Source organism: Heteronotia binoei, chromosome 10 (assembly GCF_032191835.1).
Source record: "Heteronotia binoei isolate CCM8104 ecotype False Entrance Well chromosome 10, APGP_CSIRO_Hbin_v1, whole genome shotgun sequence".
Taxonomy (NCBI): Eukaryota; Metazoa; Chordata; class Lepidosauria; order Squamata; family Gekkonidae; genus Heteronotia; species Heteronotia binoei.
Window position 1 is genome coordinate 3292529 of NC_083232.1, and position 22340 is coordinate 3314868.

Sequence of the window (22340 nt, forward strand, 5' to 3'; positions counted from 1 at the left end):
CTCTCTGCAACACAGAGGAGAAGGAAGGAAAAAAAGAAAGGAAGGAAGGAAGAAAAAAAGGAAGGAAGGAAGAAAGAAAGAAAGAAAGAAAGAAAGAAAGAAAGAAAGAAAGGAAGGAAGGAAGGAAGGAAGGAAGGAAGGAAGGAAGGAAGGAAGGAAGGAAGGAAGGAAGGAAGGAAAGAAAGAAAGAAAGAAAGAAAGAAAGAAAGAAAGAAAGAAAGAAAGAAAGAAAGAAAGAAAGACCGGATGTAATCAAGTAAGATGAAGAGATCCCATGGCAGAGAAGGCACACAAGAGATGGCAGGTGAGTGCCAAGTACTACAAGTGGAGTTAGGGTTGCCAATCTCCAGGTGGGGCCAGGGGATCCCCCAGTTTGGAGGCCCTCCCCCCGCTTCAGGATTATCATACAGCGGGGAGTGGGGTGGGAAATGTCTGCTGGACACTCCATTATACACTATGGAGACTAATTTCCACAGGGTATAATAGATAATTGATCCGCGTGTATTTGGGGCTCGGGGGGGGGCTATTTTTTGAGGTAGAGGCACCAAATTTTCAGCATAGCATCCAGCGCCTCTCCCTCTCTCCTTCATTGTTGCCAGTGGAGGGAAGGCATTTAAAAGGTGTGCTGCCCCTTTAAATTTGATGGCCGGAACTCCCTTTGGAATTCAATTATGCTTGTTATACCCTTGCTCCTGGCTCCACCCCCAATGTCTCCTGGCTCCACCCCCAAAGTCCCCAGATATTTCTTGAATCGGACTTGTCAACCCTAAGTGGAGTTGTGTGCATGCGCAGAATTCTAGCAGGCCTCTGCAGCCGACAGAGAGCCAATGGGGTGAAAGGGTTAGAGCCCTGGACAAAGATCTGGGAGACGCAACTTCGTTCCTTTCCCCTCCCCACAATTGCCATGGAAGCCTGCTCGGTGACCCTGGGCCAGACCCACACTCTTAGCCGAACCTACCTCACAGGGTTGTTGTGAGGCTAAAACGGAGGGAGAGCAGAACACTGTGAGCCTCTTTCAGTTCCCACTGGGGAGAAAGGCACAGTAGAAATGAAGTCTGACTGAAGCCTTCCAGTGAATGTCAGGTTCCCAAGAGAAGAATCTCGGGATTCATAGAATCACAGAGTTGGAAGGGACCTCCAGGGTCATCTAGTCCAACCCCCTGACAGTGCAGGAAACTCACAAACACCTCCCCCTAAATTCACAGGATCTTCATTGCTGTCAGATGGCCATCTAGCCTCTGCTTAAAAACCTCCAAGGAAGGAGAGCCCACCATCTCCCGAGGAGGAAGCCTGTTCCACTGAGGAATCGCTCTAATGGTCAGGAAGTTCTTCCTAATAGAGTCATAGAATCATAGAGTTGGAAGGGACCTCCAGGGTCATCTAGTCCAACCCGCTGCACAGTGCAGGAAACTCACAAACCCCTCCCCCTAAATTCACAGGATCTTCATTGCTGTCAGATGGCCATCCAGCCTCTGTTCAAAAACCTCCAAGGAAGGAGATCCCACCACCTCCCAAGGAGGAAGCCTGTTCCACTGAGGAACTGCTCTAACTGTCAGGAAGTTCTTCGTAATGTTGAGCCGGAAACTCTTCTGATTTAATTTCAACCCATTGGTTCTGGTTCTGCCTTCTGGGGCCACAGAAAACAATTCCACCCCATCCTCTAGAGGACAGCCTTTCGAGTCCTTGAAGATGGTGATTCTATCACCTCTCAGCCGCCTCCTCTCCAGGCTAAACATCCCCAGCTCCTTCAGCCTTTCTTCATTGGACTTGGTCTCCAGACCCCTCACCATCTTCGTCTCCCTCCTCTGGACCTGTTCTATATTGTCTATATCCTTCTTAAAATGTGGTGCCCAAAGCTAAACACAATACTCCAGGTGAGGTCTTACCAGAGCAGAGTAAAGCGATACCATCCCTTCATATGATGTGGACACTAGACTTCTGTCGATAACAGCCCAAAATTGGATTTGCCTTTTTAGCCAACGCGTCACACTGTTGACTCATGTTCAGCATATGGTCCACTAAGACCCCTAGATCATCCTATAGCTATGCATGGGATTTTTCCCTACCTAAATGCAGAACTTGACATTTATCCCTGTGACAATTCATTTTATTGGTTTTAGCCCAGTTTCACGGCCTTTCAAGATCATCCTGTGTCCCGTTTCTATCTTCTACTGTCGTTGCGACTTGTGTGCAGCCCTACTCACGTCAAGGGTCTTTCACAGGAGAAACTTCCCAGTGGGTTGTGAATGTAGCAGCCGTGCTTTCTCCCACTGAACCGATAGCTTGGGAGAGGGACCCATCGATTCAGCCCCTGATCCAGCAGGAAATGGCCTTCTCTCTTGCATCAGCCTTTCCTAACGCAAAGCCCCCTCCCTTCCCAAAGCCCCCCTCGTGGACTGTTTTGCAAGCGGAGACCAGGATTTCAGCAGTTCCTCTCCCCCCATCCAACTGTTATCCCCCATGGGCAAATTGGCCAACCACGAGCATTTCCACAGCCAGGGGACGTTAGCCCAGCGGGTGCCAGGCCCGCTGGGAGAAGGGTATAAAAAAGCAGTCGTGAGCCAGGTTAGAAGTTAGGCATCACCCACTTGAAGCCAAGATGCAGAACTGCTGGGCACCGATGCTGGTGTTGGTGGGGGTAGTCGTGGCAGACCCCACCACGCCCACCCTCCTCAGCTACGAGCAAGTTTTGGCTTCTGCCATTGACAACTACAACCAGGAGCTGGGCTCGGAGAATGCCTTTCGGCTGCTGGAAGCTGAACCTCAGCCAGACTGGGTGAGTAACTCTGGGACTTGATAGGCTTGCCAGTCCCAAGGTGGGCAAAACCGGAAGCCACTATGCATTGATTAGTAACAACTGAAGCAAACCGCTGCGTTACTTATATATTGCAAATAATTGCTGCGCAGATATTTCTTATATCCTATTCATGTATTAAGAGCCCCACGGCGCCGAGTGGTAAAGCTGCAGTACGGCCGTTGGAGCCCTCTGCTCATGACCTGAGTTCAATCCCAGTGGAAGCTGGGTTCAGGTAGCTGGCTCCAGGTTGACTCAGCCTTCCATCCTTCTGAGGTGGGTCAAATGAGTCCCCAGCTTGCTGTGGGGAAAGCGTAGAGGACTGGGGAAGGCAATGGCAAACCACCCCGTAAAAAGTCTGCCGTGAAAATGTTGTGAAAGCAACGTCACCCCAGAGTCGGAAACGAGAGGTGCTTGCACAGGGGTCTACCTTTACCTTAAGAGCCCCGTGGTGCAGAGTGGTAAAGCTAAAGTACTGCAGTTGGAGCCCTCTGCACATGACCTGAGTTCGATCCCAGCAGAAGCTGGGTTCAGGTAGCCAGCTAAAGTTTGACTCACCTTTCCATGTAAAATGAGTACCCAGCTTGCTAGGGGTGGGTGGGGGGAAGTGTAGATGACTGGGGAAGGCAATGGCAAACCACCCCGTAAAAAGTCTGCCGTGAAACGTTGTGATGCGACGTCACCCCAGAGTCGGAAATGACTGGTGCTTGCACAGGGGAATACCTTGACCTTTCTTCTTCTTCTTCTTCTTCTTCTTCTTCTTCTTCTTCTTCTTCTTCTTCTTCTTCTTCTTCTTCTTCTTCTTCTTCTTCTTCTTCTTCTTCTTCTTCTTCTTCTTCTTGTATTCTTCACCAAAATTCTTACAAATGCCCATGAACACAGCACAACTCAAAATACAAATTAATTTCCAATCGCTAACACTTTGGTACCATTACAGCGATTGGAAATTAATTTGTATTTTGAGTTGTGCTGTGTTCATGGACATTTGTAAGAATTTTGGTGAGGAATACATGAATAGGATATAAGAAATATCTGTGGAGCAATTATTTGCAATATATAAGTGGTGTATTTCAGTTGTTACTAATCCCCAGGTGGGGACAGGGGATTCCCCCAGTTTAGAGGCCCTCCCCCCGCTTCAGGGTCATCAGAAAGCAGAGGGGGGGGGGAGAGGGAAATGTCTGCTGGGCACTCCATTATTCTCTGTGGAGACCGATTCCCATAGGGTATAATGGAGAATTGATCCATGGGTATCTGGGGCTCTGCGGGGGCGGGGGGGGGGAGGAGGCTGTTTTTTGAAGTCGAGGCACCAATTTTTCATGTAGCATTAAGTGCCTCTCCTCAAAACACCCCCTAGGTTTCAAAAAGATGATGAAGAAGATTTTGAATACTCTGAATCTCAGAGCGGTCACAATCTCCTCTACCTTCCCACCCCACAACAAACACCCTGTGAGGTAGGTGGGGCTGAGAGGGCTCTCACAGCAGCTGCCATTTCAAGGACAGCTTCTGTGAAACCTATGGCTGACCCAAGGCTATCTCAGCAGGTGCAAGTGGAGGAGTGGGGAATCAAATCCGGTTCCCCCAGATAAGAGTCCGCACAGTGAACCACTACACCAAACTGGCTCTCTATTAGAGCTATGGCTGACCCAAGTCCATTCCAGCAGCTGTAAGTGGAGCAGTGGGGAATCAAACCCAGTTTTCCCAGATAAGAGTCCGCACACTTCACCACTACACCAGACTGGCTCTCTATTAGAGCTCTGGCTGACCCAAGGCCATTCCAGCAGGTGCAAGTGGAGGAGTGGGGAATCAAACCCGGTTCTCCCAGATAAGAGTCCGCACACTTAACCACTACACCCAACTGGCTCTCTATTAGAGCTCTGGCTGACCCAAGGCCATTCCAGCAGGTGCAAGTGGAGGAGTGGGGAATCAAACCCGGTTCTCCCAGACAAGAGTCCACACACTTAACCACTACACCCAACTGGCTCTCTATTAGAGCTCTGGCTGACCCAAGGCCATTCCAGCAGGTGCGAGTGGAGGAGTGGGGAATCAAACCCGGTTCTCCCAGATAAGAGTCCACACACTTCACCACTACACCAGACTGGCTCTCTATTAGAGCTCTGGCTGACCCAAGGCCATTCCAGCAGGTGCAAGTGGAGGAGTGGGGAATCAAACCCGGTTCTCCCAGATAAGAGTCCGCACACTTAACCACTACACCCAACTGGCTCTCTATTAGAGCTCTGGCTGACCCAAGGCCATTCCAGCAGGTGCAAGTGGAGGAGTGGGGAATCAAACCCGGTTCTCCCAGATAAGAGTCCGCACACTTAACCACTACACCCAACTGGCTCTACAATACACCAAACCAGGAGGGTCCAGTTCTTTGAGCCTCGAAAGAAAGTGCTCCTATCTTTCATTATTTCCAAATGGATTGAAGTCATTTAAGAGAAATGCAGTCCCTTTCAATGTAATGGCCAGAACTTACTTTGGAGTCCAATCGTGCTTGTCACACCCTTGCTCCTAGCTCCACCCCCCCAAATCTCCTGGTTCCGCCCCAAAGTCCCCAGATATTTCTTTAGTAGAACCGGGCAACCCTATCTGGGACTGGGGCGTGGCTCTATGAGGACAGGATAGAACAATCCGCCAATCCCTTCCCTTCCCTCTCCTCTCCCTTCTTCTAGGGGAGAGATATCTTCTCAACATGGTCTTGGCTTTGATTAAAATGCTATGATTAAAGTGTGGCATTCACTGCCCAAGGATGGAGTGATGGCCACAGGAACAGACTGTCTTAAAAGGAGATTAGACAAATTCATGCAGGAGAAGTCTACTAGCCATGGTGACTGAGGGCAATCTCCACAGTCCACACTCAGGGGAACGAAGCCTCTGAATCCCAGAGCCAGGAGGCAACATCAAGGAAAGGCCTCTCTGCCCTTTTGTTGGCCCTCCAGAGGAATTAGTTGGCTGCTGTGTGAAACAGGAGGCTGGACTAGATGGACTCTCCCTGGTGTGATCCAGCAGGGCTCTTCTGATGTTCTTCTCAGGGGAAGGCCTTGGCCTCTCTGCCCTGTTGCTGGCCCTCCAGAGGAACTGGCTGGCCACTGTGTGAGACAGGAGGCTGGACTAGATGGACTCTCCCTGGTGTGATCCAGCAGGGCTCTTCTGATGTTCTTCTCAGGGGAACGCTTCGGCCTCTCTGGCCTGTTGTTGGCCCTCCAGAGGAACTGGTTGGCCCCTGTGTGAGACAGGAGGCTGGACTAGATGGACCCTCCCTGGTGTGATCCAGCAGGGCTCTTCTGATGTTCTTCTCAGGGGAAGGCCTTGGCCTCTCTGCCCTGTTGTTGGCCCTCCAGAGGAACTGGCTGGCCACTGTGTGAGACAGGAGGCTGGACTAGATGGACCCTCCCTGGTCTGACCCAGCAGGCCTTTTCTCATGTTCTTACATTCTTATGCCAGTGGAGAAGCTCCTGTCCTCTTCTCTTTACCCCTCCTTGGTGCTTGGGTGGGGGGGAGAACAGTAGGAGGGCTTCTTGAGTTCTGACCCTGCTGGTTGACTTGCTGATGGCCCCTGGAATGTGGCCACTGTGTTGGAATGGATGGGCTTCATGGCTTCTCTTATGGTCTCTTATGTTTGATTCCCAATGCCAGTTTGACGTAGTGGTTAAGTGTGCGTTATCTTATCTGGGGGAATCTGGTTTGATTCCCCACTCCTCCACTTGCAGCTGCTGGAATGGCCTGGGGTCAGCCATAGCTCTTGTAGGAGTTGTCCTTGAAATGGCAGCTTCTGTAAGAGCTCTCTCAGCCCCACCCACCTCACAGGGTGCCTACTGTGGGAAGGGGAAGGTAAAGGAGATTGTAAGGTGCTCTGAGACTCCTTTTGGTAGTAAAGGGTGGGGTATAAATACAATCTCTCCTTCTCTTTCTCTTTCTCCTTCTCTTCTTCTCCTCCTCTTCTTCTCCTTCTTCTTCTTCTCCTCTTCTTCTCCTTCTCCTCTTCTTCTCCTTCTCTTCTTCTCCTTCTCATCCTCTTCTTTTCCTTCTCCTTTTTCCTCTTCTTCTTTTTCCAGGGACACCCATCCAGATCAAGGCTTGGAAGCCCCCAGCTTCTCCAGACAGGACCCAAGCTCTTGTCCCATGGACCCAAGTATCTGTGCCCCCCTCTGTAGACACAACTGATCTCTGGATTGAATGTCTTTGCAGGATCCTTCAACTCAAACCATCCAGCCCCTGAAATTCTCCATCAAAGAGACTGTTTGCAGAGCGGACGAGAACCGGGATGTGACCCAGTGTGAGGAAAAAGAGAATGGGGTAAGGGGGGGTCCTCTGTGGGGCCCAGTTCTTACTGCCATGGCTTCTACGCCTGAATGGCTGGCATGCGATGAGAAAGGGGGTGGTGTTCTGCCTGACACTGTGGGGTGTGGTAGGGAACTCACATGCTGGCAGCCTTTGCCAGAAGAGACACCCCCACTCATCCGTCTATTACTAAAGCAAAGAACAGAGGTTAACGTACTGCGTAAATTCCCCAAAAGTACCCTTTATTGGTGGGGGTGGAAAGGGGCATCGTGGGGTTTTCGAGGCAAGAAACATTCGGTGGTAGCTTGCCGCTGTCTGCCTCTGTGTAGCTGCCCTAGACTTCCTTGGGAGGTCTCCCTTCCAAGTTCTAACTAGGGCTGACCCTGCTCAGCTTCTGAGATCTGATGAGGTTGGGCTAACCTGGTCCATCCATGTTGGGGTCTTTGGGAGTCTCCAGAACTTTTCCTCAGACTGGGGGTTGGTTCAATCCAAAAAACAAAATTGGGGGCTGTGGGTGGGTGGGGGGATGCAGGTAGACTTGCCAACTCCAGACTGGGAAATTACTAGGCTTGCCAATCCCCAAGTCCCAGCGGGGGTTCTTCCGCTTTCCCAGGCTCCTTCCTGCTCCCAATCAGCTGGCCAGCAGGAGGAAAGCCCCACCCCCACAGCCACCATGTGCCTTTCCACCTCTGGAGGCTTCAGACTCCGCTTGGCAAGGCTTCCTCTTGGGATGGGGTGTCTGTGCCTTTAAGGCTGAAGGGGGGCGGGGGAGAGCAGGCAGAACAACGTGGCTGCTCCCAGGGGCTGTGAAAGCAGCCCAGACCCTCCGTTGGTTGCACAATCTTTTCAGAGGTCCTTTGCATAGGAAGGTAAACTTGAACCTTTGGCTGTTCTGTGTGACTTTGAAGAAGTTGGAACTTAGCTCAGCAACTCGTGAGTGGAGATGCCAATCCCCAGGCGGGAGCAGGCCCTCCCCCGCTTCAGAGTCGTCAGAAACGGGCAGGGGGGAGGGAAATCTCTGCTGGGCTCTTCATTAGTCCCTACGGAGATCAATTCCCATAGGGTATAATGGAGAATTGATCTGGGGGTATCTGGGACTCTGGAGGGGCTGTTTTTTTGAGGTAGAGGCACCAAATTTTCAGCATAGCATCTGATGACTCTCCTCAAAATGCTTTCCAGGTTTCAAAAAGATTGGACCAGGGGTTCCAATTCTATGAGCCCCAAAAGAAGGTGCCCCTATCCTTCATTATTTCTAATGTAGAATTCTAGAAGCATAGAGTTGGAAGGGACCTCCAGGGTCATCTAGTCCAACCCCCTACACAATGCAGGAAACTCACAAACACCTCCCCCTAAATTCACAGGATCTTAGAATCCTAGAGTTGGAAGGGACCTCCAGGGTCATCTAGTCCAACCCCCTACACAATGCAGGAAACTCACAAATACCTCCCCCTAAATTCAAGGAGCTAAGAACTCCGTGGCGCAGGGTGGTAAAGCTGCAGTACTGCAGTCGGAGCCCTCTGCTCACAACCTGAGTTCGATCCCAGCGAAAAGTTGGTTCAGATAGCTGGCTCCAGGTGGACTCAGCCTTCCATCCTTCCGAGGTCGGTCAAATGAGTCCCCAGCTTGTTTGGCGGGGGGCGGGGGGAAGCGTAGATGACTGGGGAAGGCAATGGCAAACCACCCCGTAAAAAGTCTGCCGTGAAAACGTTGTGAAAGCGACGTCGCCCCAGAGTCGGAAACGACTGGTGCTTGCACAGGGCACTACCTTTACCTTTTTAAATTCAAGGAAGGCATTTAAAGGTGTGCGGATCCTTTAAATGTGATGGCCAGAACTCCCTTTGGAATTCAATTGTGCTTGTCACAACTTTGCTTATGGCTCCACCCCCAATGTCTCCTGGCTCCACCCCCAAAGTCCCCAGATATTTCTTGAACTAGACTTGGCAACCCTAGAAATTACTGAAGATTTGGGGGCAGAGCCTGGATACAGTGGGAGGTTTTTTTTTTTTTGCTGGGGGGGGGGGATGGAATTCAGTGGGGTATCATGCCATAATGGAAACCTCCAAAACAGCTATTTTCTCCAAGGAAGATTATCTCTGTCATCAGAGATAAGCTATAACTCCTGGAAATAAATCCCCAGACCCAATCTGGAGGTAGGGCCGGATCTACATTTTTTTTTTTAGTGGGGGCAAGAGTAAAAAATGCACCCCCACTCAAAAATGCGGTGGGAGGTGGGCCGCATCAGTGCTAGAGTGCTCACTCAGGGGGAACCTTGGGGCTGCTTTTGCCCCTCTTTGCCTTGCGGAGAGGGGTGAAAGCCTCCCCACAGTTTGCCTCCCCACAGTGCTGGATCTGGGGTGGGGGGCAGAGGGGGGGTGCTTGCCCCGGAAGCCGACAGAGGGGGGCGCCAAATTGGGTATAGAGTCCATTATATTCTATGGGCCCATAAGGGGGTGTCATTTTTTAATTTTGCCCCCCCCCTCAAAAATGTGTAGATTCGGTCCTGCCCCCCCCCCCCATTTAAAACCTTTGCGGGCCAGGGGATGAGGGGCTGTTTTCACTGCCTCCCTCTTCATTTAAAGATCCTGGCGGTTGGGGGGGCGGGATGCAGATCTGGGAAGCGGGGTTGCTTCTTTCACCACCTCTGCTCCTTTTGTGACAAAAGAAGCAGCAGATTTGCCTCCCTCCCCATTTAAAGATGCTTTAAATGGGGAGGGAGGCAGATCTGAAACACGGGGCTGCTTCGCCTCTCCCCCTTGCCAGGCAGTGAGGCGAGGAAAGAAGCAGCAGATTCGCCTCTCTCCCTATTTGAAGACCCCACCGGCGACCAGGTGGCCGGCGGAGTCTCTAAGACATTGGATTTATATCCCGCCCTGCACTCAAGAGTCTCCGAGCGGCTCACAATCTCCTTTATCTCCCTCCCCCACAACAGACACCCTGTGAGGTAGATGAAGATATTAGATTTATATCCCACCCTCCACTCCGAAGAGTCTCAGAGCGGCTCACAATCTCCTTTCCCTTCCTCCCCCACAACAGACACCCTGTGAGGTAGATGAAGATATTGGATTTATATCCCGCCCTCCACTCCGAAGAGTCTCAGAGCGGCTCACAATCTCCTTTCCCTTCCTCCCCCACAACAGACACCCTGTGAGGTAGATGAAGATATTGGATTTATATCCCACCCTCCGCTCCGAAGAGTCTCAGAGCGGCTCACAATCTCCTTTCCCTTCCTCCCCCACAACAGACACCCTGTGAGGTAGATGAAGATATTGGATTTATATCCCACCCTCCGCTCCGAAGAGTCTCAGAGCGGCTCACAATCTCCTTTACCTTCCTCCCCCACAACAGACACCCTGTGAGGTAGATGAAGAGATTGGATTTATATCCCGCCCTCCACTCCGAAGAGTCTCAGAGCGGCTCACAATCTCCTTTCCCTTCCTCCCCCACAACAGACACCCTGTGAGGTAGATGAAGATATTGGATTTATATCCTGCCCTCCACTCCGAAGAGTCTCAGAGCGGCTCACAATCTCCTTTCCCTTCCTCCCCCACAACAGACACCCTGTGAGGTAGATGAAGATATTAGATTTATATCCTGCCCTCCACTCCGAAGAGTCTCAGAGCTGCTCACAATCTCCTTTCCCCTCCTCCCCCACAACAGACACTCTGTGAGGTAGATGAAGATATTGGATTTATATCCCACCCTCTACTCCAAAGAGACTCAGAGGGGCTCACAATCTCCTTTATCTTCTTCCCCCACAACAGACACCCTGTGAGGTGGGTGGGGTTGAGAGGACTCTCACAGCAACTGCCCTTTCAAGGACAACCTCTGCAAGAGCTATGGCTGACCCAAGGCCATTCCAGCAGCTGCAAGTGGAGGAGTGGGGGATCAAACCCGGTTCTCCCAGATAAGAGTCCGCACACTTAACCACTACACCCAACTGGCTCTCTATTAGAGCTCTGGCTGACCCAAGGCCATTCCAGCAGCTGCAAGGGGAGGAGTGGGGAATCAAACCCGGTTCTCCCAGATAAGAGTCTGCACACTTAACCACTACACCAAACTGGCTCTCTATTAGAGCTATGGCTGACCCAAGGCCATTCCAGCAGCTGCAAGTGGAGGAGTGGGGGATCAAACCCGGTTCTCCCAGATAAGAGTCTGCACACTTAACCACTACACCAAACTGGCTCTCTATTAGAGCTATGGCTGACCCAAGGCCATTCCAGCAGCTGCAAGGGGAGGAGTGGGGGATCAAACCCGGTTCTCCCAGATAAGAGTCTGCACACTTAACCACTACACCAAACTGGCTCTCTATTAGAGCTATGGCTGACCCAAGGCCATTCCAGCAGCTGCAAGTGGAGGAGTGGGGGATCAAACCCGGTTCTCCCCGATAAGAGTCTGCACACTCAACCACTACACCAAACTGGCTCTCCAGACTGGAGAACAGGGCCAACTATATATAAAAACAGGGTTCCCGTGCACACGTGTTATTGGACCATTCAAACCAGCAGGGGGCCCGTGATTGGTTCCCATCGTTCCCAAGTCCCCAAGCAGGAACACCCATCCAAGTCCTTACTTGAGTCTGGTACACAACAGGGCTGCTTCTTGCACAGCCTCTGCACCTTGCCAGGCGCGGAGGTAACGAAAAAATCCGCAGATTTGCCTCCCTCTGCATTTAAATACCATGCCGGCCACCTGGCCGGTGGGGTCTTTGAATAGGGAGGGAGGTAGATCTGGAGCACACGGCTCCTTCTTTGGCTGTCTCTGCACCCCGTGAGTAGGAGAGGTGGGGAAAGTACGCCAGATTTGTTTCCCTCCCCAATTATAGGCCAGCTGGGATCTTTAAGCAGGGAGGGAGGCAAATCGGGGGTGCGGGGGTGCTAGTTTTGCCCCTCCCTCCCAAGAGCACCCAGTTCAGCGTCCCCCCCCCCCCCAGGCAGCACCGGGGGCAAGAAACCCCCTCTCCCCGCCTTAGATCTGACCCTGCCTGGAAGTTGGGAACCCTATGTGCAGGAAAGATGCAGTGTGAAAAAGGCTCTTTCCTTGAGCAAAATTTGGAGCTCTTTTGCTGGTGGTGGTGGTGGGGGCCCGGGGTGCAGAGCGGTTAAACAGCAGTACTGCAGTACTGTGGTCTGAACTCTCTGCTTACGACCTGCGATTCTGGCGGAAGCTGGTTCAGGTAGCCGGCCCAAGGTTGACTCAGCCTTCCGAGGTGGGTAAAATGAGTCCCCAGCTTGCTGCGGGGAAAGCATAGATGACTGGGGAAGGCAATGGCAAACCACCCCGTCAAAAGTCTGCTGTGAAAACATTGTGAAAGCAACATCACCCCAGAGTCGGAAATGATTGGTGCTTGCACAGGGGACCTTTCCTTCCCTTTTAGCATTCAGCAGCCCCGTGGCGCAGAGTGGTAAAGCAGCAGTACTGCATTACTGTGGTCTGAACTCTCTGCTCAAGACCTGGGTTCGATTCTGGCGGAAGCTGGATTCAGGTAGCCGGCCCAAGGATGGTCTCAGCTGTCCATCCTTCTGAGGTCGGTCAAAGGAATCCCCAGCTTGCTGGGGGGAAAGTGTAAAAGACTGGGGAAGGCAATGGCAAACCACCCCGTCAAAAGTCTGCCGTGAAAACGTGAAAGCAACGTCACCCCAGAGTCAGAAACGACTGGTGCTTGCACAGGGGACCTTTCCTTTCCTTGATGGGGGGAGGAATTCATGGGGGCCAGAAGTGCCTTGGGCTGGATCACCCAGATCCCTTCTGCTCATGGTGGCATCTTCCCTTGGCAGAATCCAGCCCCATGTGCCCCCCTCCTGACTGGCACTGCATGACCTGGGACTGCCCCATGCTGGCAAGAATGGTTGACTGCTGCAACTAGCACAGCCAATCTTAAACCCACTCTGAGCCCTTTTTCTGTCGGGAAGTTGTGTGTGCGCGTGCATGCAGCTCTTGAACTCAGGGCTCGCAAGTGGCTGATGCCTGTCCTTTGCTTCGGCAGGTTGACCGGGACTGCTCTGGGTTCTATTCTGCCCAAGAGAATCAGCCGGTGATCATGGTCCAGTGTGAAGATGCGGATCAGGAGGTATTTCCTTGGCTACCTTAAATGACCTTCTCTGTTTCTTCTTTCGCACTCAGGCCCGGCATGCTGGCGCAAGGGGAGTTGGGGAGGGGGAGGCAGATCCCAGCAAAGGTGGATTCCCGAGTCTGTCTTGGAGATATTATTTATTTCATTCCTTTGTATCCCACCTTTCTCTTCAATGAGAACAGAAAGCAGCTTCCCTCGCTCTCCTCTCCTCACAACCACCCTGCGAGGTAGGTCAGGCTGAGAGGGTGAGACTGGCCCCCAGAATCAGCCACCAACCTTCCTTCCAAACGCATGACAAAAAACAGTCTGACAAAAAACAGTGGGGCTGAGAGGGCTCTCACAGAAGCTGCCCTTTCAAGGACAACCTCTGCCCCAGGGCTATGGCTAACCCAAGGTCATTCCAGCAGCTGCAAGCGGAGGAGTGGGGAATCAAACCCGATTCTCCCAGATAAGAGTCCGCACACTTAACCACTACATCAAACTGGAAGAAGAAGAAGACTGCAGATTTATACCCCGCGGCTTAGAATCTCCTATATCTTCTCCCCCCACAACAGAAACCCTGTGAGATGGGTGGGGCTGAGAGGGCACTCCCAGCAGCTGCCTTTCAAGGACAACTCCTGCAAGAGCTATAGCTGACCCAAGGCCATTCCAGCAGGTGCAAGTGGAGGAGTGGGGAATCAAACCCAGTTCTCCCAGATAAGAGTCCGTGCACTTAACCACTACACTAAACTGGCTCTCTATTAGAGCTATGGCTGACCCAAGGCCATTCCAGCAGCAGCAAGGGGAGGAGTGGGGAATCAAACCCGGTTCTCCCGGGTAAAAGTCCATACACTTAACCACTACACCAAACTGGAAGAAGAAGACTGTAGATTTATACCCTGCCCTTCTCTTTGAATCAGAGACTCAGAGCAGCTGACAATCTCTATATATTTTCTCCCCCCACAACAGACACCCTGTGAGGCGGGTGGGGCTGAGAGGGCTCTCCCAGAAGCTGCTGTTTCAAGGCCAACCTCTGCGATACCTATGGCTGACCCAAGGCCATTCCAGCAGGTGCAAGTGGAGGAGTGGGGAATCAAACCCGGTTCTCCCAGATAAGAGTCCATGCACTTAACCACTACACCCAACTGGCTCTCTATTAGAGCTCTGGCTGACCCAAGGCCATTCCAGCAGGTGCAAGTGGAGGAGTGGGGAATCAAACCCTGTTCTCCCAGATAAGAGTCCATGCACTTAACCACTACACCAAACTGGCTTTCTATTAGAGCTATGGCTGACCCAAGGCCATTCCAGCAGGTGCAAGTGGAGGAGTGGGGAATTAAACCCGGTTCTCCCAGATAAGCGTCCGCACACTTAACCAGTACACCCAACTGGCTCTCTATTAGAGCTATGGCTGACCCAAGGCCATTCCAGCAGCTGCAAGGGGAGGAGTGGGGAATCAAACCCGGTTCTCCCAGATAAGTGTCCGCACACTTAACCACTACACCAAACTGCCCCTATAAGGTAGGCACTATGGCATTCTACCCCACAGAAGTCCCTCCCCATCCCCTAACTATGCCCTCCTCAGGCCCCGCCCCCAACATCCCCTGGTATTTCCCAACCTGGAGTCAGGAACCTTAATTACGGAAAAAGGCCCAGTCCTTTTAACACCTTAAATTTCAGCACTTTCTAGCGTGAAAGGTCAGAAGCAGCCCTTGGAATGGTACCCGGGAGGGAGCAGACGGGCAGTCGGTGCACATATGAACATATGAAGCTGCCTTATACTGAATCAGACCTTCGGTCCATCAAAGTTAGTCTTGTCTACTCAGACAGGCAGCGGCTCTCCAGGGTCTCAAGCAGAGGTTTTTCACACCTACTTGCCTGGACCCTTTTTAGTTGGAGATGCCGGGGATTGAACCTGGGACCTTCTGCTTACCAAGCAGATGCTCTACCACTGAGCCACCATCCCACCGTGACACACCATGTGCAAAGACGGCTCCTGACCCTTGTATGTCCTTCTCTGATTGCAGCTGGACCGTATCACCAGGGGCCGCAGAAGAAGGTGGTGGCGGAAAACCAAGAGGTTTTTCAAGAAGCACGGGGTCAGCATCGGTTTGGCAGCCCTGCGGCTGCGCGGATAGCGAGGAAGGGCAGAGAAAGGCAATTCCTCCGGGAGCACCGCAACAAATACGCAGCCCTCCGAGAGTTTCGCCTGTGGGCTTCTTGTGAGCCTCCCTGAGGTATCCTCTAAGTCTTCAGTAATAAAAGATGTACCGCTGAGATTGTAATTTGCAAGAACTTTTTTTCACATTCACATGCCATGTGGCTTGGGGGACATGATTCCACCACCAAGGCTGGCTTCTTCCCACGTTTCTCTGTTTCTTGTAGGGTTGCCAGTCCCCAGGAGGGGTAAGTAAGAAGCACTAAGGCATCCACGATAAACCAGCCTCAAATATGAAAAAAATTCATGGATTTATCAATATAGTATAAAGCAGGGGTGGCCAACCGTAGCTCTCCAGATGCTTTTTTGCCTACAACTCCCATCAGCCCCAGCCATCAGCCATGCTGGATCAGGCCTATGGCCCATCCAGTCCAGCCCTCTGTGCCACACAGTGGCCAAAAAAACCAGGCACCATCAGGAGGTCCATCAGTGGGCCCAGGACACTAGAAGCCCTCCTACTGTGCCCCCCCCAAGCACCAAGAATATAGAGCATCACTGCCCCAGACATAAGAACATAAGAGAAGCCATGTTGGATCAGACCAATGACCCATCCAGTCCAACACTCTGAGTCACATAAGAACATAAGAGAAGCCTTATTGGATCAGGCCTATGGCCCATCCAGTCCAGCACTCTGTGCCACACAGTGGCCAAAAAACCCAGGTGCCATCAGGAGGTCCATCAGTGGGGCCAGAACTCCAGAAGCCCTCCTACTGTGCCCCGCCCCAAGCACCAAGAATACAGAGCATCACTTGCCCCAGACAGAGAGTTCCAACAATACACTGTGGCTAAGAGCCACTGATGGACCTCTGCTCCTGATGTTTATCCAACCCACTCTTTCAGCATAGCATCCAGTGCCTCTCCTCAAAACACCCCCCAAGTTGCCAAAGGATTGGACTAGGGCAGGGGTACGGAACGTTGGCTCTCCAGATGTTTTTTGCCTACAACTTCCATCAGCCCCAGCCATTGGCCATGCTGGCTGGGGCTGATGGGAGTTGTAGGCAAAAAACATCTGGAGAGCTACCATTGGCCACCCCTGGTATAAAGAACTTATACAAAAGTGCAATGCATATTACACCAGAATCCAGGGTCCTTCCATTTACGACCAATGTTCTTATTCTTTAAAGTGGTAGTCCGGGGGCTTGGTAAGACAAGTCGTGAAAACAGAGTTCAATGCTCCAAGACTTCTTTCAGCAGTAGCCGTTGTAGAGACGAATAGCAGCAAAGCGCAAAATCGCAACAGGGACGCACATATTGCCCTGTCTCACACAAGGCTTCTACAAGCTTCAAATCATTTAAATCGTTCATACATGGCAATAGCTTGAATATTCTGCAGATTACAAACGGCTGTTATTCTTCTCTACACCAGCTACTGCTGAAAGAAGTCTTGTATAAAATCCAGAAAAGGGCAACTAGAATGATTAAAGGTTTGGAACACTTTCCCTATGAAGAAAGGTTAAAATGCTTGGGGCTCCTTAGCTTGGAGAAATGTTGACTGTGGGGTGACATGATAGAGGTTGACAAGATTATACATGGGATGGATTGGGTAGAGAGAAGTAGATAAGTCACTGAAAATGTCGAAACAGTGTGCGATTGCAATAAAAAAGGCCAACGCCATGCTGGGAATTATTAGGAAGGGAATTGAAAACAAATCAGCCAGTATCATAAAGCCCCTGAATAAATGGATGGTGCGGTCTCATTTGGAGTACTGTGTGCAATTCTGGTCACCGCACCTCAAAAAAGATATAGCTTTGTAAAAAGTGCAGAAAAGGGCAACTAGAATGATTATGGAGTTGGAACACTTTCCCTATGAAGAAAGGTTAAAACGCTTGGGGCTCTTCAGCTTGGAGAAACATCGACTGCGGGGTGACATGATAGAGGTTTATAAGATTATGCATGGGATGGAGAAGGTAGAGAAAGAAGTACTTTTCTCCCTTTCTCACAATACAAGGACTCTTGGACATTCAAGCCTGTAGCCACAGGGGAGCCTGTTGGGCACTGCCCCTGACTTTCAGTGGGCAGCCTGCTCTCTCCCCCTTTTCTTGTCATAGCCGAGCCACCAAAGCACCATCAGCGGCAGCTGGAGCTGGGAGACCTGAGCAGGGCATAGGGCACTGCAGCAGGGGGAATGGAGGGAGGCAGAGTCATGGAAAGTGGAGGAAGCTGTATGGAATGAACATAAGAACATAAGAGAAGCCATGTTGGATCAGGCCAATGGCCCATCCAGTCCAACACTCTGTGTCACATAAGAACATAAGAGAAGCCATGTTGGATCAGGCCAATGGCCCATCCAGTCCAACACTCTGTGTCACATAAGAACATAAGAGAAGCCATGTTGGATCAGGCCAATGGCCCACCCAGTCCAGCACTCTGTGTCACATAAGAACATAAGAGAAGCCCTGTTGGATCAGGCCAATGGCCCATCCAGTCCAACACTCTGTGTCACATAAGAACATAAGAGAAGCCATGTTGGATCAGGCCAATGGCCCATCCAGTCCAACACTCTGTGTCACATAAGAACATAAGAGAAGCCCTGTTGGATCAGGCCAATGGCCCATCCAGTCCAACCCTCTGTGTCACATAAGAACATAAGAGAAGCCATGTTGGATCAGGCCAATGGCCCATCCAGTCCAACACTCTGTGTCACATAAGAGCATAAGAGAAGCCCTGTTGGATCAGGCCAATGGCCCATCCAGTCCAACACTCTGTGTCACATAAGAACATAAGAGAAGCCATGTTGGATCAGGCCAATGGCCCATTCAGTCCAACACTCTGTGTCACATAAGAACATAAGAGAAGCCATGTTGGATCAGGCCAATGGCCCATCCAGTCCAACACTCTGTGTCACATAAGAACAAAAGAGAAGCCATGTTGGATCAGGCCAATGGCCCATCCAGTCCAACGCTCTGTGTCACATAAGAACATAAGAGAAGCCATGTTGGATCAGGCCAATGGCCCATCCAGTCCAACGCTCTGTGACACATAAGAACATAAGAGAAGCCACATTGGATCAGGCCAGTGGCCCATCCAGTCCAACACTCTGAGTCACATAAGAACATAAGAGAAGCCACGTTGGATCAGGCCAATGGCCCCTCCAGTCCAACACTCTGTGTCACAGAAGAACATAAGAGAAGCCATGTTAGATCAGGCCAATTGCCCCTCCAGTCCAACACTCTGTGTCACATAAGAACATAAGAGAAGCCATGTTGGATCAGGCCAATGGCCCATCCAGTCCAACGCTCTGTGTCACATAAGAACATAAGAGAAGCCATGTTGGATCAGGCCAGTGGCCCATCCAGTCCAACGCTCTGTGTCACATAAGAACATAAGAGAAGCCATGTTGGATCAGGCCAATGGCCCATCCAGTCCAACGCTCTGTGTCACATAAGAACATAAGAGAAGCCATGTTGGATCAGGCCAATGGCCCATCCAATCCAACGCTCTGTGTCACATAAGAACATAAGAGAAGCCATGTTGGATCAGGCCAGTGGCCCATCCAGTCCAACACTCTGTGTCACATAAGAACATAAGAGAAGCCATGTTGGATCAGGCCGGTGGCCCATCCAGTCCAACACTCTGTGTCACATAAGAACATAAGAGAAGCCATGTTAGATCAGGCCAATGGCCCCTCCAGTCCAACGCTCTGTGTCACATAAGAACATAGGAGAAGCCATGTTGGATCAGGCCAATGGCCTATCCAGTCCAACGCTCTGTGTCACATAAGAACATAAGAGAAGCCATGTTGGATCAGGCCAATGGCCCATCCAGTCCAACGCTCTGTGTCACATAAGAACATAAGAGAAGCCATGTTGGATCAGGCCAGTGGCCCATCCAATCCAACGCTCTGTGTCATATAAGAACATAAGAGAAGCCATGTTGGATCAGGCCAATGGCCCATCCAGTCCAACGCTCTGTGACACATAAGAACATAAGAGAAGCCACATTGGATCAGGCCAGTGGTCCATCCAGTCCAACACTCTGTGACACATAAGAACATAAGAGAAGCCATGTTAGATCAGGCCAATGGCCCCTCCAGTCCAACACTCTGTGTCACATAAGAGAAGCCATGTTAGATCAGGCCAATGGCCCCTCCAGTCCAACACTCTGTGACACATAAGAACATAAGAGAAGCCATGTTGGATCAGGCCAATGGCCCATCCAGTCAAACACTCTGTGTCACACAGTGGCTAATATATATTTTTATCCATATTTTATCCATATCCACTACACCAAACACTCAACCACTACTGGTGCATTCACAGCTGACTAGAAGGATGGTAAGTAGGGCTGAGAGAGCTCTCCCAGAAGCTGCCCTTTCAAGGACAACTCCTGCGATAGCTCCATATTTTTATCCAATCCCTTCTTGAAGCTGTCTATGCTTGTAGCCGCCACCACCTCTTGTGGCAGTGAATTTCACATGTCAATCACCCTTTGGGTGAAGAAGGACTTCCTTTTATCCGTTTTAACCCAACTGCTCAGCAATTTCATTGAATGCCCACGAGTTCCTGTATTGTGAGAAAGGGAGAAAAGGACTTCTTTCTCTACCTTCTCTATCCCGTGCATAATCTTGTAAGCCGCTATCATGTCACCCCGCAGTCGACGTTTCTCCAAGCTAAAGAGTCCCAAGCGTTTTAACCTTTTTTCATAGGGAAAGTGTTCCAGCCCTTTAATCATCCTTTTTGCCCTTTTCTGGACTGGAATGAGCTGGGGACAGGGGTGGTGGTGGGGAACAGATGGAGCTGCTGGCTGCAAAGTGTTGGGGTTGGGGAGAAGAAGACGGAAGGGAAAACCCCTTGGTTACATCCAAGGTGCGGTCTCTTCTCAACTCCAATGTTGTGGGGTTGACCGCTTTGACTTGGCCGCTTTCAAAACCTCCAGCTTTTGTCCCCACCCCAGAAAGCTTTTGAGAAGCAGCAAGCCCCGCGGTGGATGGGAAAGGGTGCCCCCTGACTTTTCCACAAGCCCCCCTACTTTTCAAATCCTGGCTACAGCCCTGCTTTGGCTCCTTTCGTAGTCCACGTCCTCTGCGTTGGGACTTCCTCCTGGTGGTGAGGTGTCTCTCCCTTTGCCTTCTGCAAGAAAGGGCTGTTGTGGGTCAATATGCGAAGGTGGCATATCGGTTGGGATGTGGGGGAAAGAAACTGCCAAAAGCTGAGCTCCGCTTGCAAAACAGACCACAGGGTGGCATAAGAAGGGAGTCACCTTCTTGGGAAAGGTGAAGGCAGTTTTGGGGGAGGGGAGATTAGCTAAGCAGGACAGACCCGGTCTTGTTCAAGTGACTCTGGCTGCCCCAAGTCAGGGAAACCTCAGCCTCCTGTAGCATTTCTGCTGGCCCAATTATCCAAACATTGCTTGCAGAAATCCAGATGGTGGGGAGGGACGGTGGCTCAGTGGTAGAGCATCTGCTTGGGAAGCAGAAGGTCCCAGGTTCAATCCCTGGCATCTCCAAAAAATGGTCCAGGGAAATAGGTGTGAAAAACCTCAGCTTGAGACCCTGGAGAGCCGCTGCCAGTCTGAGAAGACAATACTGACTTTGATGGACCGAAGGTCTGATTCAGTATAAGGCAGCTTCATATGTTCATATGTTCAGACTGGACCTACCAGGCATGAGTTCAAGAAGAGGCAATGTGTGCCAACGCTAACAGAGGCTGAGAGATAAGCGTGCCATGCCAGGCCTGGGCGTTCCCTTCCTGGGGCCACCCAAAGCAGCCGCCTGTGTGGCTTGGCTGAAGTACTGGCTCCGTGTGGGAGGGCAAGTCAAAGGGATTAAGGGCTGGGATCGGACAAGAGGGACCGGAGGTTGAAGTAGATGGAAGAGTTGTGGTGGCTGGCACCGGACACTGCACTCAAAAATCATTTGTAGTTTTCATTCTAATGTCTAAATTGCGGTCCATTGCATGTGGGAAGATCTGTTTTGCCCCTCTTGCCCCTTTCTGGGAGGGCATGGAATTTCACCCAAGAAAAGAGCTCCGTAAAATGACTGGCCTCTTACGTATCTACATATTCAAGAATAGAGATTGGGATGCCCTGTGTCCCAGAGTGTAACAGTCATGAGAGCATAAAAATCTAAGAAGAACCCTGCTGAATCAGACCAGTGAATGTCCATCTGGTCCAGCATTCTGTCTTCCACAGTGGCCAGTCAGTTCCTCTGGAAAGGCAACCACAGGGAAGAAAGGCTGAAGGAAGAAAGGCTGAGAAGAACATCAGAAGAGCTCTGCTGGGTCAGATCAGGGAGGTTCCATCTGGTCCAGCCTCCTGTCTCACACAGTGGCCAACCAGTTCCTCTAGAGGGCCCACAACAGGCCAGAGAGGCTGAGGCCTTCCCCTGAGAAGAACCCCAGAAGAGCCCTGCTGGGTCAGACGAGTGAGGGTCCATCTAATCCAGCCTCCTGTCTCGCACAGTGGCCAACCAGTTCCTCTGAAGGGCCCACAACAGGGCAGAGAGGTTGAGGCCTTCCCCTGAGGAGAACGTTAGAAGAGTCCTGCTGGGTCAGACCAGTGAGGGTCTATCTAGTCCAGCCTCGTGTCTCACACAGTGGCCAACCAGTTCCTCTGGAGGGCCAACAACAGGACAGAGATTCCAAGGCCTTCCCCTGAGAAGAACATCAGAAAAGCCCTGCTGGGTCAGACCAGGAAGGGTCCATCTAGTCCAACCTCCTGTCTCACACAGTGGACATCCAGTTCCTCTGGAGGGCCCACTACAGGGCAGAGAGGCTGAGGCCTTCCCCTGAGGAGAACGTTAGAAGAGCCCTGCTGGGTCAGACCAGTGAGGGTCCATCTAATCCAGCCTCCTGTCTCGCACAGTGGCCAACCAGTTCCTCTGAAGGGCCCACAACAGGGCAGAGAGGTTGAGGCCTTCCCCTGAGGAGAAGCTTAGAAGAGCTCTGCTGGGTCAGACCAGGGAGGGTCCATCTAGTCCAGCCTCCTGTCCCACACAGTGGCCAGCCAGTTCCTCTGGAGGGCCAACAACAGGGCAGAGAGGCTGAGGCCTTCCCCTGAGAAGA

The 22340-nt window shown here is 51.4% G+C and overlaps 1 protein-coding gene across 1 annotated transcript; it reads left to right on the forward strand.

The window, feature by feature from the left end:
- Positions 1 to 2582: 2582 nt before the first annotated feature.
- Positions 2583 to 15398, forward strand: LOC132578135 (cathelicidin-2-like). Its single transcript, XM_060247990.1, has 4 exons — positions 2583 to 2776; positions 6983 to 7090; positions 13059 to 13142; positions 15149 to 15398. Exons 1-4 carry the CDS (start codon positions 2600 to 2602, stop codon positions 15257 to 15259), a joined length of 480 nt encoding a protein of 159 aa, XP_060103973.1. The 5' UTR covers positions 2583 to 2599; the 3' UTR covers positions 15260 to 15398.
- The last annotated feature ends 6942 nt before the right edge of the window (positions 15399 to 22340 follow it).

What these genes read in the sequence shown, in the direction of transcription:
- LOC132578135 (XM_060247990.1), top strand. Translation starts at nt 2,600, where the DNA reads ATGCAGAACTGCTGGGCACCGATGCTGGTGTTGGTGGGGGTAGTCGTG. An exon ending in GTGAGGAAAAAGAGAATGGG is followed by an intron (nt 7,091 to 13,058) that starts GTAAGGGGGGGT and finishes TTGCTTCGGCAG; the next exon opens with GTTGACCGGGACTGCTCTGG. An exon ending in GTGAAGATGCGGATCAGGAG is followed by an intron (nt 13,143 to 15,148) that starts GTATTTCCTTGG and finishes CTCTGATTGCAG; the next exon opens with CTGGACCGTATCACCAGGGG.